At 39.4% G+C, this 17,142-nt stretch overlaps 1 protein-coding gene across 5 annotated transcripts in view; it reads left to right on the top strand.

Moving 5' to 3' along the window:
- The window catches only part of RABGAP1L (RAB GTPase activating protein 1 like), a 779,355-nt gene that overhangs the window by 545,166 nt on the left and 217,047 nt on the right, over positions 1–17,142 (top strand). For all 5 annotated transcript variants that reach the window (XM_086693120.1, XM_086693117.1, XM_086693118.1 and 2 more), the window contains one exon: positions 15,263–15,304. In XM_086693120.1, the coding sequence (XP_086549246.1) occupies positions 15,263–15,304 (42 nt within the window). The remainder of the gene's footprint in view (positions 1–15,262; positions 15,305–17,142) is intronic.

The following is a 17,142-nucleotide window of genomic DNA, read 5'->3' as shown; positions in this document are numbered from 1 at the left end:
TGTTCTTGTGCCAGTACCATACTGTCTTGATGATTACAGCTTTGTAGGATAGCTTAAAGTCCGGGATTATGATGCCTCCAGCTTTGGTTTTCTTTTTCAAGATTGCTTTGGCTATTCGGGGTCTTTTCTGGTTCCATGCAAATTTTAGGATTATTTATTCTAACTCTGTGAAGAATACTGGTGTTATTTTGATAGATACTGCATTGAATATGTAGATTGCTTTGGATAGTATTGACATTTTAACAATATTTGTTCTTCCTATCCAGGAGCATGGAATATTTTCCCATTTTTTTGTGTCTTCTTCAATTTCTTTCAAGCTTTCTGTAGTTTTCAGTGTATAGATTTTTCACCTTTTTGTTTTTTCCTAGGTATTTATTCCTAGTTATTTTATGGTTTTTGGTGCAATTGTAAATAGGATCAATTCCTTGATTTCTCTTTCTGTTGCTTCATTATTGGTATATAGGAATGCAACTGATTTCTGCGCATTGATTTTACATCCTGGAACTTTGCTGAATTCATGGATCAGTTCTAGCAGTTTCTCATGGAATCTTTTGGGTTTTCCATATAGAGTATCATGTCATCTGAGAAAAGTGAAAGTTTGACCTCCTCTTGGCCGAGTTGGATGCCTTTTATTTCCTTGTGTTGTCTGATTGCTGAGGCTAAGACTTCCAATACTATATTGAATAACAGCAGCGAGAGTGGACATCCCTGTCTTGTTTATGACCTTAAGGGGAAGGTTCTTAGTTTTTCCCCATTGAGGATGATATTAGCATTGGGTCTTTCCTATATGGCTTTTATGATCTTGAGGTTTGATGCTTCTATCCCTACTTTCTTGAGGGTTTTTATCAAGAAAGGATGCTGTATTTTGTCAAATGCTTTCTCTGCATCTGTTGAGAGCATCATGTGGTTCTTGTCCTTTCTTTTATTGATGTGATGAATCACATTGATTGTTTTTGCGGATATTAAACCAGCCCTGCATCCCATGTATAAATCCTACTTGGTCGTGGTGAATAATTTTTTTAATGTATTGTTGGATCTGGTTGGCTAGTATCTTGCTGAGGATTTTTGCATCCATGTTCAGCATGGAAACTGTTCTATAGTTCTTTTTTTAGTGGGGTCTTTGTCTGGTTTGGGAATCAAGGTAATGCTGGCTTTATAGAAAGAATTTGGAAGTTTTCCTTCCATTTCTATTTTTTGGAACAGCTTCAAGAAAATAGGTGTTAACTTTTCTTTAAATGTTTGGTAGAATTCCCCTGGAAAGCCATCTGGCTCTGGACTCTTGTTTTTTGGGAGATTTTTGATTACTAATTCGATTTCTTTACTGGTTATGAGTCTGTTAAAATTTTCTATTTCTTCCTGTTTCAGTTTTGGTAGTATATATGTTTCTAGGAATTTGTCCATTTCTTCCAGATTGCCCATTTTATTGGTATATAATTGCTCATAATATTCTCTTATTATTGTTTTTATTTCTGCTGTGTTGGTTGTGATCTCTCCTCTTTCATTCTTGATTTTATTTGTTTGGGTCTTTCCCTTTTCTTTTTGATCACACTTTTTTTTTAAATCAATTTTGTTAATTCTTTCAAAGAACCGGCTTCTGCTTTCATTGATCTGTTCTGGTTTTTTGGTTTTTTTAGCATTGATTTTGGCTCTAATCTTTATTATTTCTTGTCTTCTGCTGGTTTGGGGTGTTATTTACTGTTCTTTTTCCAGCTCTTTAAGGTATAAGGTTAGGTTGTGTATCTGTGACCTTTCTTCCTTCTTTAGGAAGGCCTGGATTGCTATATGCTTCCCTTTGCTGCGTCCCAGAGGTTTTAGGCTGTGGTGTTACCATTTTCATTGGCTTCTATGTACTTTTTAATTTCCTCTTTAACTTCATGGTTAGCCCACTCATTCTTTAGTAGGATGGTCTTTAGTTTCCAAGTATTTGTTATCTTTCCACATTTTTTCTTGTGGTTGATTTCGAGTTTCATGGTGTTGGGGTCTGAAAATACGTACGGTATGATCTTGATCTTTTTGTACTTGTTGAGGGCAGCCTCTACCAAATGTCCTCCCAGAAGGGGAACCACCTCTCCCCATGTGGCTCGGACCTCACTCTCCCCTCCTGGAGATTTGCTCTTCCCACCAGAGCACAGCCAGGTATCTAGCTGCAGAGTTTCAGACTCTGTGCTCCCCCTGTTTATAGAGTCCTAATGGAATTTAAACCCTCTCCTTTTTCCTTTCTCCTTTTTTTGTTCAGTCTCTTGCATATCTTCCTTTTCTCTCCAGGTGCTTTGGGGGAGGGGGTGCTTTCCCGTACTCCCCCCCCCAATCTCTGTCCTCTCCCCACAAGCAAAACCAGCTCCCTGCCCTCTGCAGTTTTCTCCCCCAGTTCACCTCTCTGTGCCAAGTACCTTCTGAGTTCTCTGGTTCAGTTTGTGAAGATTGTTGTGTTAATCCTCGAATCGGTTTTATAGGTGTGCAGGATGGTTTAGTGTTGATCTGGCTGTATTTCAGGGACAAGAGACACACAGAAAACTTCCCTGCTGTTCTGCCATCTTGGCCCCTCCCTCAGAAACATTTTAAATAGTATGAAGTAGCTAGAGGTGGACTTTAAATTAAAGAATTTTAAGATGTGCTTGTTAGAGGTATTGTACAGTGATTCTCACACCTGGCTGTATATTATAATCACCTGGCCCCACCCAGACCAATTAAAGTAGACTTTGAGGTATTATTAAAGCTTCCTAGGTGATTCTAACGTGCAGTTGGCTTGAAAACTTTAGGTACTGCTCACTTCTCAGTTTGGATTCATATCAGACTCCTGGGAAATTCTTAAAAATACAAGTGGACAGGCTATACCCCCAAGAAATTCATATTTCTTTGATCCAAGGTTGAACTCCTGCCTCAGTGTCTTATAAAAGCCCCCCAGGAGGGGTGCCTGGGTGGCACTGGGTCAGTTGAGACTTGACTTCAGCTCAGGTCATGACCTCACAGTTCGTGAGTTCAAGCCCCACATGGGACTTGCTGATGTCAGCCTGTCAGCACAGAGCCCTTTTTGAATCCTGTCTCCCTCTCTGCCCCTTCCCCACTTGAGCCCTTTGTGAATCCTGTCTCCCTCTCTGCCCCTTCCCCACTTGAGCCCTTTGTGAATCCTGTCTCCCTCTCTGCCCCTTCCCCACTTGAGCCCTTTTTGAATCCTGTCTCCCTCTCTCTGCCCCTTCCCCACTTGCGCTTTCTCAAAAATAAACATTTAAAACAACAACAACAAAAAGCACCCCAGGAGGTCAACCACTCAGCTGATGGTAAAAGAGCTGGATTAGAATCAGGAAGCTTGTCATTCCAGTCCTAATTCCGTGAATTTAAAAATACCACCTCGCACATTTGAGGTGTTTTGTAAAATGGAGGTAGTAACATCAACTTCTGTACCTGACAGATATTGTTACAATTGAATTGCACAGGAAGTTCTCTGCCACAAAGTGCTATAAAGGTTGTAGTTAAGATTTTACCAAGTAATGGCTGCTGTGAAATGGTGCGGTTAGTTTGGTGCTAAATCCTATGTAGTTCTTGGCAGAAAGATGCCACACCTATCTCTGAGACAGAGTGAAACTTGGGCTCCTTGGCTGTCTCCAGCATCTGTCCATCCTAATTCTTAAAGCTGGCAGTACATTTTTTTATTCAGACCAGTCTGCTGGGGGCTCTAAGTGGCAGGGGGCAGGAGGTGGAGAAAAGATAGAGATGCCCCATCTGGTGATTAAATCAAAAATTGTGAGTTTCTATAATCAGTAAATCCTTCAAAGAGACGTGGCGGGCAACAGTGGAGCTGTTTACCTGATTTAATTTTTAAACTCTTTTTCGGTACTTGCCTCTCCTATATTACTTCTGCCCCTGTCGTCTCTAGTGTTTAAGCTTCGCTAACATTTACCCATGTACTGAGTGAGGACAGAAGAAAGAAAAAGGGTCACCAAAGATGAATATACTCATTAACGGCTCCCCAGCATGACAGACACCTCAGGACTTCATCCTTGGATGGGATAGGAGTCATCTATCCAGAGTGTGTTAGTCTGGTTGCAGCCTTTCACCAGACTCCTCACCAAGCAAATTACATATGGTATCTTGAGTCTTTTAAATTCTCTCAACTGTATGTTTGACTGCAAGTTCTTGAGGTGTGTTTGGGTTCCCCACCCCCCTCGTTCTGCTTTGGGAGTACTTAAAATTAAAGCTTCTGCTTGTTTCCGAAGACAGTGATAAACGTGTGATTGGTTTTCCTTTCCTGAGAACATCACCCGGATGCATTATACCCTTGTTTTCAGATCTGGAAAGAGGTAGTGAAGCTTCTGGGATAGTAGAAGATGAAAGAAAGCATGTCTGAATTTTAATGTTATTATTCAGAAGCTCGCTTTTCATGTTTAAGAAGGAACTGAATGTAATCTGTTTTTCTTTCCAAATAACCTGCAAATGAGGCCCACCAGCCAAAAGGAGTATGCTATTAATATCAATAACTTGTAGAAAGAAGCTATTTTGAGGAACATTTCATGATTCTTGATTCTCATGAAAGCTCTATTTCCTTGATTCCAACAGTCCTATTCATTACATCTATTGATTCAGCTAATACTGAGAACCTACTCTGTTGCAGGTAGTGTCCTGAGTGATGGAAATACATCAATAAAGATACAGGCAGGGTTCTGCCCTCATGTAACTTACAAGGAGAGAGAGACAGATAAATGAGTAGTTACACAGCAATGGATGGAGAGTCCAGGATGCTTTTAAAGAGCCCTAATAAGGGGTACCTAACCCAGCCATGGAATGCCAAGAAAACCTCCTTGGAGGAATTAGCATCTAATCTCGGACCTAGAGAGAGAGGAGTAGCTAAGTAAAAGAAGGATGTTCCAGGTAGAGAAGACATCATACAGAAGGTCCAGAGGTTCAGGGCGTGGTCTAATATGGGGGAGTTCCTTGAGAAGAACCTAGTTTTCATTTCCCCACAGCTATGAGATCACCAAAAAGGGTGGAGTTTGTGGGCAGTGTGTGCCACCGATGAAATCCCGGCATTCAGCAGAGAGAAAAGTGCTGTAGTGTCTGTACATGGAAAGGTGTCAGATCATTTAGCAGATGGTACATGATGTGGTAGCAACCAGCTGAAAGCATTGTCACAGAGGACCTTACAACTTACCTGTGGGTCTAAGTCTTCTGGCTGGGATTCCCTGGATTAGCATTGCAGAGGAAAGACAGTTCAGCCCATCTCCTGTGTGTTTCTTCCTTGTGTGGCTCCTCTACTCTCATACTGCTACCCCACTCATGGAACACCTCACTGCTGACACTTCTGGGCACCAAATGTGTAAAGGCTTTTCCTGCAACACCAGCTGGGTGACCTACAACATAACTCAGTTCTAACACTATCTACCTTGAGATCCCACAGGTTAAGGGCTCAGTACCCCAAGCCTGCTACCACTGTACTTAAGATGTCAAACACAAGTAGGTCCCCAGATTACCCACAACTTATGTTCATTTTGGCTACAAATCAGAAGTTCCCATAACCCCCTCCTTAGTTTCAGTCAACTTGCTAGAGCAGCTTATAGAACTCAGGGGAACATTTACTTACCAGTAATGTAGACGGTTGACCAGTTCCTTAAGAGACACATAAAGCTGTGTCATATGCTCAGTAATGGATGTACATGCTGCCAACCTGGAAGCCCTGAACTCCGTACCATCGGGATTTTTATGGAGGCGTACATTTTAATGTAGGTGTGATTAATTATGATGAATCAATTGATAACTCCATTTTCAGCCCTTCTCCCTTCTCAAGAAAATGGGAGTTAGTAGGGGAGAAATTCGAAGCTTCCACTCATGGTTTTTCTTTCTGGTGACAGGCTCTCATCAAGGAGCTACCTTAAGAGCCCACCCAGGGTCACCTCATTAGAACAAAAGACACTCCTACCACCTAGGAAATTATAAGGATTTCAAGAGCCCTGTGTCAGGAATTGGGGTCAGAGACTTAATATTAGGACAAGAGATGCTTTTAGTGTTCTTATTACTTAGGAAAATACAAGGGTTTCAGGAATATCTGTGCCCATAACTGGAACAGAAACCAATATGTTTTCTATTACATCACAAGCATATATTTAATGTTGCACAAGTTGATATATTAACATATACCTTCTAATGATAAATTGATACAGTCTCACACATTTCTTAACTAATGGTCTTTTGGAGCCAGTTTAGTCTGAAAATTAAATATTAAAATATCTTCATTGTTAATTCAGCTAACCTTTAAAGCAATCTTATTCTCACTTTAATAGCTTCAGATTTAAGGAAAATGTATAGTATGCCATGGTCATTTCTAACACTGTCTCTGGATATAGACTACCTATTTTTGAATCTCAGCTTCAACCATTTGTGATCTTGGGCGAGTTGGTGAACCATTAGCAATGTGCCTCAGTTTCTACATTCTCATGATTTAATTAAATGATATTTTTAGTGTTCTAAAAACAATTATTGGCATATGTTAATTGATCGTAAATGTTAGTAGCTAATATCATCATCATCATTATCATCATTGTTGTGTTTTAGTTCATCAGTTGGAATTAGGTCAAGCTGCGAAGAAGACTTCACACTGCTCTTAACCCAAGTTATTCCTGGACATTTTAATTGCCTGTTGCATTTTTCTGCGGTGTGTGATTGTGGGGAGTCCCAGCAAAGTAGCTTGACACATTGTACCAAATAGTGCTCTGTTCCCTAACCTTTGCAAGTGACTTGTCTCCCCAAATCTATTGATTTTTTAAAATATATTTCTTTTAAATTTTCGGAACACCTCCATGCCATATTGAATACATAGTTGGTGTTCTATACGTATTTGTTGAATTTAGGCTAATGTGTTTTGGGGTTTTTAGAGATCATTTTTATTTTTTTGAAAAAGAGGGTGGATTGGGTCAATGGAAACTCTAGCAGGAGGTTGGAGGGAGAGAAGGATTGAGATCAGCTGGTAGTTAGAGATTGGTGGGAGTCTTTGTCTTCTTTGTTTTTATGAAGGGCATCAAAAACATCCCCACAGCCTGGGATGGGTTGACTGATAATTGTAGCTGGAAGACTGAATAATCCAGGGCTTATCATGACTTAATGGGATTGAAAACAGAAGGGTAATTGCTAATGTTCATTACCAATAGGGCATCATAAAATGCTTTCCAGGTCACACCTCTCCTTTATTAGCCAGGGTTAATGTGTTGCTTATTTATATTTCTATCGCCAGTCCTAGTTTAGGAATCCATTGATGGAGAAATGACCTATCCATCACTGTAAACATGCAAGTGATTATATATACTAAGCAGTCTTCAGAACGCCTGGCACACAGATTTGGTAAATATTTGTCAAAACCTCTCATTTGACCTATTTCTCTTATTTTACCTCCTTTGTTACTAAAAGGTTTATTTAATTCAGATTTCACAAACTACTAAGAGTTTTTCCCAGAGTCACTCATAATTAAGAAGTGACTTTATTCAGTAGTTCATTTATAAAAACAAATGCAAGTCAAGCAAAGATTTAAAAAAAAACAAAACACCCACAACCAGACAGATGCATTCATATGTTAAATCTATTTCTTATCCTCCACATTCTTGAACTCTTTCTACTCATGAGAAAACTAACAAATGAATCTATAGTAAAAATGGAAAACATTAAGGAAACTGGGGGAAAGGGAAGGCTGGAATCATGCAAGTTTTTTTGTATTTTATACTATATTAGTGAACAGGTAGCAGGCCTAAGGGAGGACTTGGCCGTGAGGGCTTTCAAACATTAGAACTTAGATGAATTTATATGCAAGGCTGTGGTGAAGGTCCCGGACATCTTTTTTAAGCTGCTGCTTTGTTTTCAGTGCTGCAATCCTGACCTCTAGTGGGCATCCAGAAACAAAACCCTAAACCTAGAATACAACCTGATTTTACTGGGTACGCCATCAAAGTCCATTATTTAGCCATCCTAAAAGATGGAATTTTTAAAATGCTTACACTATGAGAATGAAAATAAGGTAAAATACTTTTGGGCTAATGTGTTACACTATTCTTGCTATTAGACCTCTGTGTTAAGAGCAGCCAGTATTTCTTTTTGTTTGCGTGGTAATTATCTCACGCTTTTTGTGTGTGTGTGGAAAAATGCATTTTGTAGATCACAAAAGTAAGAAATTTATCTCACCCAAAGAGAAGCTCAGAGGGATTATGTTCTGGTTGCCTGATGTACATTAGAAGCTGCACCAAACCTGAGTGGCTTTAAAACAATGATTTTGAAGCGGGACATGTTGATATTATATGTAGCCTCCTGATATGATATGGACTGACACAACATTGATTCTGTGTTGTTTGTGCCAAGAATACATAACCTGAATCTCATCATAAGGAAACATCAGACAAATTGAGGGACATTCTACCAAATAGAGTCCTGTACTCCTCGAAAGTATCAAGTTCATCAAAGACAAAGACTTTGATCTGCAATCTGTCCTAGATGAAAGCAGACTGAGGAGACATGACAGCATAATGTAAGACATGGTCCAGGATTGGATCCCGGACCAGAAAAGGACATTAGTGGGACATCAGACAAAATTTGAATACTGCTTTCATGGTTTTGATAGTTGTACTGTGGTTATGTGAGACGTTGACATTTGATGAAGCCAAGTTAAAGGTATGCCGAGATTCTTGGCACTATTTGTGCACATTTTTTCTAAATCTGAAATTATTTCAAAATTAAAGGCTTTTAAAAACTAAAACAACCATTCATTTTATTCACAATTTCATAAATCAGGAATTTCAAAAGGATTCAGCTGTGTGGTTTACCTCTGACCCACATGGCAGCCACTGGGGCACCTGAGGCTTCAGGATTCACTGTCAGGACGACTTGTTGATCCACGTGTATGGCACCTGGGTGATTCTTGGCCTCTGTTTCTTTTCTTTTCTTTTTTATGATGTTTTTATTTAAAACAAAAATTCTTTTAATGTATATTTATTTTTGAGAGCGAGAGACAGAGCATGAGCGGGGGAGGAGCAGAAAGAGAGGGAGACATAGAATCCAAAGCAGGCTCCAGGCTCTGAGCCATCAGCACAGAGCCTGATGCAGGGCTCGAACTCGGGAAGGGAGAGATCATGATAACTGAGCCACCCAGGTGCCCCAAGATTTTTTTTTATTTTTAAGTAATCTCTACACTCAGTATGGGGCTCAAACCCACAATCCCGAGCTCAAGAGCCACACACTCTTCTGACTGAGCCAGGCAGGCACCCCTTTGGCCTCTGTTTCTTATGGATGGCATTTTGTCCTGCAGACCCTTTACTTTTTGTTTAGCTTCTTAGAGCATAGGGTCTAAATATAACTGGTGGTGGCTGACCTTCACGTGGTGGGAGTGGGGGGGAGCACTCCAGGAGAGGGGAGTGGAAGCTTATACCCTTAAGGCTTGGGCCCAGACTATAGGCATAACTTCACTTCTACCATATTCTGTTGGGCAAAGCAGTAGTATACTCTCCCAGATTCAAGAGGAGAGGTCAAAGACCTTACTTCTGGATGGGAGAAGTGTCAAAGAATTAAGAACGTCCTTAATTCCTTACAGACACTAACCAAAGTCCCACTGAATTTGCAGTAGATGGATGGAATTAGTGAGAAAGCTGTGGAATTTTTTTTTTTTTTTGTCTGACAAACATAATCAGTATTGAATTAGTGAAAAAAAGCTATGGATTTTTTTTTAATTTTTTTTAACATTTTATTTATTTTTGAGACAGGGAGAGACAGAGCATGAACGGGGGAGGGTCAGAGAGAGAGGGAGACACAGACTGAAACAGGCTCCAGGCTCTGAGCTGTCAGCACAGAGCCCGACGTGGGGCTCGAACTCACGGACTGTGAGATCATGACCTGAGCCGAAGTCGGACGCTTAACTGACTGAGCCACCCAGGCGCCCCTGGATTTTTTTTTTAATCTGACAGACATAAGTTCTAGTCCTGGCTTTGCCATTTACTAACAGAGTGATGTCTCTGGGCCTCAGTTTGCTCATCTCTAAAATGGTGGCAGTGACACATATGCCATGGAGTTACTCAGAGAATTAAGTGAAAAAAAGATATAAAATACCAGCCATGACAGGCAATCAATATGCAAACCTAATAACGTATGCTGGCATTTACTGAATACTTAGCAAGTGTTCAGTTCCTGTGATGTGCTTTTTCTGTGCTGTTTCATTGAGTCGTCACCACTTCCTGGGACGGTATGTCCCGTGTTGGGTCGGAAGGGCAGCTTGCATTTCCTCTAGCATTGGCCGTGTTTGTCTGTGGGCCGCTCCCTTTACCTTGGCTACTTCTGGTTTGATCGGTTCTCCCTGCCTTGTGGTTAGGATTTCCATTCCCACATACTATTTATTTCCCTTTTATTTTGATCCCTGAGGAGCCGGGTGCTGAAGCACAGTCGGCACTGTTTGGCACTAACTACCTTTTCAGCATTTGCTCTCAGCGCTGTCAACGTAGCTTTTGACAGCTTCTCGCACAGTCTGTCAGCTCCCTCTGAGCTCACGATTGCCTGCTCATCAGAGCCAAACGTTCGTGTCTTTGTTTCAGTGAGCGCTGTGCTGTCAGCCTTCCTTCACATGGGATTGTGGGTGCTCGATTGTTGGCCTACCCAGGAACGCTGCGATCCGCGCTTCGGAGAAACTATTTAATTTGGGGCAGTTACTTGTAGGTGTTCTTTAAAGGGAACATTTTGCCGGGCCATGACTCAATTTTGAAACCGTAGCTTTCCAGTCAGTAAAGGAGACACTTCTTCATGCACACAAGGCTGATAACAGTGTGTTGTCACTGGAGGAAGGTGGTGACCCTTTCTCGCCACAGCATGCTGAGTTTATATTGCCCTATATCCTGGAAGCAGTCAGCTGCTTTTTTGTGAGTGTTTTCGACATGGTGTAAATTACAAGATTTGGTTTTGGTAGAAGTCACCTATTTGTTATCTTTCTACCCTCTGCTTTCAAAATTTACGTTAAATGGAAGGAATCAGGGGCACCTGGGTGGCTGTCGGTTAGGTGTCCAACTTCAGCTCAGGTCATGGTCTCACGGTTCGTGGGTTCGAGCCCCACATCAGGCTCTGTGCTGAAAGTTCAGAGCCTAGAACCTGCTTCGGATTCTGTGTGTGTCTCTCTCTCTCTCAAAAATAAATAAACATTAAGAAAAAATTTTTAAAGGGAAGGAATCACTAATTCTTTAGGAGTTAGAAGGCACATTGAAAACCCCCAACTAAAGGATATATTCATCCATTCACTTATTTATTGGGCCATCTTCTCTAACTTGGTGGTTAAGAGAACAACTTCTAGAATTACACTGCTTAGTTTAAAATCCACCTATTAGCTGTGTGACCTTGGGAAACTTACTTTGATTTCTCTAAATCTTCATTTGGTTGGAATTAAAATGGAATTGAGGGTTGTGGGATGAAATAAGGGCATGTTTTCATTGTGATTAATTCAGCTCTTGGCACATAGATAATATGTGGATGTTGGCCCTTATTTATTATATTGAACTTGGAGTTAGACCTTGTATCATAAATGCGAGGCAGCCACAACAACACATTTATTCGTTATTTTTACTCTTTATTGTTCTCCAGATGTTTTACTGAGACCTATTAGGACCACTTATTTACCCCTCAGTACCTAAAAAATTGCTACAGATCACATATTCCTGAAAAGGAGAGGCATCTTGAAAATATAGGACATCTTTCTCTTTTTAAAGTGTATTTCAAAAAATAGATTTCAGCTCAATTAGTCAAAGATTGAATCATGTAAGAGTGGGTGGACAGTTAAGTAACAACAGGGGATTTCGTTCGTGGTAGCTTGGTAGAGTGAAGGGTTGTTTCCTTATAATTCACTTTATTGTTGGCTCCAAGTCTGAGGACCAAAGCTTGCCCTGACATTGTCATCTCAAAGCCAACCTATATGTGGTGCTGTAATTTTAAACCGACCAAATGCTGTATCCTGTTTGCACAGTGTGACCACACTCTTCTACTTTAGTTTAAGGCTTGTGAAGTGTTTACTTCTGTCTGTTTTATGGATGTTTTATGGATGGCAGATGCAGGAGTACCTTAAACTGGTTTAGAGAGTTTCCCTATATAAATTGTTTCTGGTAACTGAAAGGGACCGCTTTAGTTTCCCAAACTAAACATTACTTACTTTTCATTTAAACACATGCTATGCTTCCTTCTTAAGTACAATATTTTGAACATGGAAGCATTCATTAATACTATCGGATTATCATCATGAACTAAGGTAAACTGAAGGATTATTGGTTCCACTAAATGGGCCCAGACAACTATACATTTGAATAGTTTTTTTAAAAACGTATCTTGTATTTTTGTCAGATCTAATATTTTAATTCTGACACCTGTCTCTATAGGCTATTTGTCTCTAATCCCATCTACCATGCACTTTGTCCTTTAGCTGGCTACTTCTGATACCCATAAACTCTACAGTCGTATCACCAAACGAATTCAAAGTGCATATGAAATAAAAATTTGAATAAATTTTTGTGGTGTTAGAGCTGTTTTGGCTCTCTAGAGGTCTTTAACTTTTTTTAAAAAAATGTCTAAGTTCTTAGTGTTTTTCACAGCTCAGTTACTATCCAGTAGTTTGACTTTGAGATAATAAATTGCTCTACTTGGGTCCCTTGGGAAAAGAATAAATCTCAGCAATTTTAGGATAGCTAGTATAGTTTAGTCCTCTGGTCCTCAAATAAGCACGTATTATGTATGTCATGCCAGCACAGAGTGGTAAAAATGCCCTTAAACTAGACATTAAGAGGCGGGGGATGATCGTGGGCTTCTACTAAATCCATATATAAGCTTAGGCTAGTCAAGTTCACATTCTGAAAAGTGAGAATCATAATACAGGTTGTTATGAGAATCTGTGAGATTTCACCATTCCTGCGAAAGCAAGGGGGTTGAGAATATAGCAAAGTTGGTTGAATGTGGAGTCTCCAAAGTGTACCCTGAAGGGATTTGGGAGGGAGAGGAGGGGTGGGAGACCAACTTAGGAGGAAAAAAACAGAGCATTATAAGGATTAGAGAACTGGAGACAAGAGGGGCTTACATTTTAAGCAGTGACTAGGAGAACAAGATCCAGAGACATAGTGGACTTAGTCCTACGGCAGGCTGATAAGCACTGGGGTTGTGAGAATTCACCACTGGCGAGCAGCTGTGATGTGGGGTGGAGGGGAAAGAGCAGGGCAGCAGGCTTGGCCTGTGCGTTTTGGCAACAGCGCACAGCAGTTAATGGGTGAGGGCCCAGATTTACGTATATACAATGGAATACTGCTTGGCAATGAGAAGGAATGAAATCCTGCCATTTGCAGCAACGTGGATGGAACTGGAGGGTGTTATGTTAAGTGAAATAAGTCAGGCAGAGAGAGATACCATATGTTTTCACTCACATGTGGATCTTGAGAAACTTAACAGAAGACCATGGGGTAGCGAAGGGGGAAAAAAGTTACAAACAGAGAGGGAAGGAGACAAACCGTAAGAGACTCTTAACTACAGAAAACGAACTGAGGGTTGATGGGGGTGGGGGAGAGGGGAAAACGGGTGATGGGCATGGAGGAGGGCACTTGTTGGGATGAGCACTGGGTGTTGTATGTAAGCCAATTTGACAATAAATTATATTAAAAAAATTTTTTAAGAGATTAAAAAACAAATTTCTATTAGGAAAGCAAATTTTGCTTCATTATAACCCAGGTTTTTTGATCTACAATAGTCTCCTTTTTTCTAATTGATAAATTGTGATCAAGTCCAGAATCATTGCTTGGTGTGATAATGAACTGTGATGATTTGCTTTTGTCTTCTGGCCTGGTTATACTTCCTGCTGCTTTTAGTTCTTAAAGAATTAACAGAGTAAACCCCAGACCTCGAACCAAATATTTCGTATTAATCATTCACCCCTTATACCATTAAATCATATTTTGGGTAGTTCACTATGAAAGTTAAGCAAATTATAATAGGGATTCACTCTAAGTATCTAGTTTTAATCCTCACTTCTGATTTTGGAGATAGGAAAATGATGGTTTATTAGAAGTTCTTTGTGTAGGGGTACCGGGGTGGCTCAGTAGGATGAATTGTCAGATTCTTGGTTCTGGCCCAGGCCATGATCTCATCATTCGTGAGGTCGAGCCCCATGACAGGCTCTGTGCTGACAGTGCAGAGCCTGCTTGGGATTCTGTCTCTCCCTCTCTCTCTGTGCATCTCTCTCACTCTCTCTCTCTCAAATGAATAAATAAACTTTAAAAAAAAAATTTCTTTGCATAATACATCTGGTATAGTAGTTCTTTGTGTAACACATCTGGTACAATGCCATATCTAAAAGGCAGATAGACTGTATTTGTGACCAAGATGAAGGCACAAAGACAGACCCTGGACTCATGGGAGACGTCAACTCATACCTGAAAGATCTTTCTTCTCCTGTATGGTGACTTCCATGGGAGGAAATGGCATATTTCATGGCAACTTTGTTTCTGATTGTCATCTTGAGCATTTAAGATGTCCTGTATTTTTGAATTTAACATCTCAACATCACTTCAGAGCCCCTGGGCTGAGCTCAGAGCTCAGAATTCAGCTCCAGTAAGACTTCTTAACGAGGTGTTTAATTTGTTTCTTCCTAAAGAGATGTTGCTTTGGGTTTCAGGGGGGAAAAAAGGAAAAGGAAGTCTAGCGGATAGCCCCTAATTACACCTCTAGTTGCACGAATACTACTTGAAAGCAAACAAGAACTAAAGCAATAAGAACAGTGGTGGAAATCCAGTGAGATGCTTACAGCTCCTCCCATACAACCCGTCCCAGTTATCAGCAACATTGTTTTGTTTTGTTTTGTCTGCTGCTGGCCTTTTACCTCACCAAGATGTATATACTGGGACTTAGGAATTCCATGGAATAAGTTTAGACTTCTGCATCACTGCCATCTTGATCAAAGAACTTGACTTTCACAAGCCTTAGACCCATGCAGATAATCCAGAAATTGAAGGAAAAATAATGTATTGAATAATTTATTGAAGGATTGAAGGAAAATAATTTACTGTAAAAATAACCATTTTATGTGAATGTTAATTAAATGGCACCAAAAATGTGCAGTAAGCCTCAGAGAAGGAAAATACCTTTCAAAAAAAAAATCTCATTGTTTAATTATTATTGTATGTGAAGATAAAAGCAATTAGGGATTTTATTAGAGATGCATGGAAGTCTTGGGGAAACTTAATAAAATAGTGGTAGATGTGGCAGTATTGATTTGGACTCTGTTTTTCTATTTCAGGGTTTGAATATTATCTTTCATGTAGCCTTGGCTCTCCTAAAGGTAAGTCTGTTTTTATCTTTAAATTGGGTATAATTCAAATGTATAGCCTTTGACTCATTCTAGATTCTTGAACACAACAGAAGACTTTTGTGAGGAACTCTGATTCTCTCCTTTGTTGTTTATTTAGAGTTTGTGTCTTTGTTTTTCTTATACTCTATTTAATTTTACTATCCTAGCACTCCTTCCAGTAACATATAAAGTTGTTTTCATTCATATGAGTTGGATGATGTAAGAGAAAAATTTAAAACCTGTTTTCTGTCAAAATGATGCCAGCCTTTTTCTTAAAATATTTCTTACCATGATAATATCCCTGGAGGTACCTAAACATAGAATTGAGTTATTAGCAAGCTTTTATAATATACTGACTAAAAAAGAAACTGCTACATTTCAATTTGCACCTCTTTCTCTGAGAGCTAGAAACTTATAAGCACTTTAGAATTCAATTATAATTACCTTGTTGGATTTTATATCAACATATCCGTGCAGCTTTAACAGTGTGGTAATAGCAAGACATTTGCTGCAGAGTTGCTGAAAGTAATCCAGTCAGTCAGTTTTTGTCCTTCCGTCAGAGATGACATTCTGTTACTGAAGGCGAAAATTGCCTTATTTATTAAAAAAAAAAAAAAATGCAGACTCACCCTTTCCCCATAAAACATAGTTGTTAAAATTCCAGACCCTGGACTTGGACAGATTTGGATCTAATTTCAGCTCTGGTGTACGACCTTGGGCAAAATGCTGTAAGTGCACAGACCCTGAGTTTTGAGATAATAATAGACACTAATTTATGGGATTATTGTAAGAATTAAATATGATGATATATAAAAATCCTTAATATAGTGTCTAGAACATTTTATTGCCTAATAAATGTTAGCTGTCATTATTGTGATTACAGTTATATTCACAGGGTAACTCAGAATTTGTTTCTAGCTTCCCCATCATTCTTCCAAATTTTCCAAAAGATAATGACTTGAAGTCTTCAGAGAGCCACTGGATATTTTATTTCCGTACTTAAATACCTTGACCCAAAACAAAGACGTGACATAATATGGGTCTTGTGTACATCAAGAAGTGGGGTACTCTCCTCACCTCCTATTCTGTTAAACATCTGTTTTTTGTGAAGTTCATAAATTGTACTTTAAATTGTTCATTCAATAATGAGTTTAGTTACGAACAATTCTTATACTAAAGTTATTTTGAGTTTTGAGTTTAGATATGAACAATTCTTATACTAAAGTTATTTTGGAAGTTAGGAAAATATTTAAAATTTCTCCAATAAAATAACAAAAACGGGGCACCTGCGTGGCTCAGTCAGGTAAGTGTCTGACTTCAGCTTGGGCCGTGATCTCACAGTTCATGGGTTCAAGCCCCTCGTTGGGCTGTCTGCTGTCCGCACCAAGCCCACTTTGGATCCTCTGTCTCCCTCTCTTTCTAACCCTCCGCTTGCTCACTTACTCTCTCTCTCAAAAATATACATTAAAAATATACATTAAATATACATTAAAAAAATATACATTAAAAAAATGTTTTTAATAAAATAACAAAAACATATTTGCATGTGTCTTTTAATGAAGTCATGGATCTCTACCTCTAATTTTTTTTATTTGTTTTTTGTCGTTAGGACAAATCAAAACCAAAACTTCCTAAGAACTTTCGGTATAGGGCTGGGATAAGACTTTTAGAATGCCCAAGCAGTCAAAGTTTTATGTAATTCAGACAACAAACAATACTTAGCTGTAAAGCAAGTGTAAGGGAGTCCAACAAAGTTATGATTTGTCCTATCTTGTCTAATTTGTTTTTAAGCCTCAGATATTATATCTTTCCCAAAATGCCTTTCTTCA

The sequence above is a fragment of the Puma concolor genome, chromosome E4 (genome assembly GCF_028749965.1).
Source record: "Puma concolor isolate L17-30 chromosome E4, mPumCon1.1.hap2, whole genome shotgun sequence".
In the NCBI taxonomy this organism is placed as follows: Eukaryota; Metazoa; Chordata; class Mammalia; order Carnivora; family Felidae; genus Puma; species Puma concolor.
This window is presented reverse-complemented; position numbering and strand designations above follow the sequence as displayed.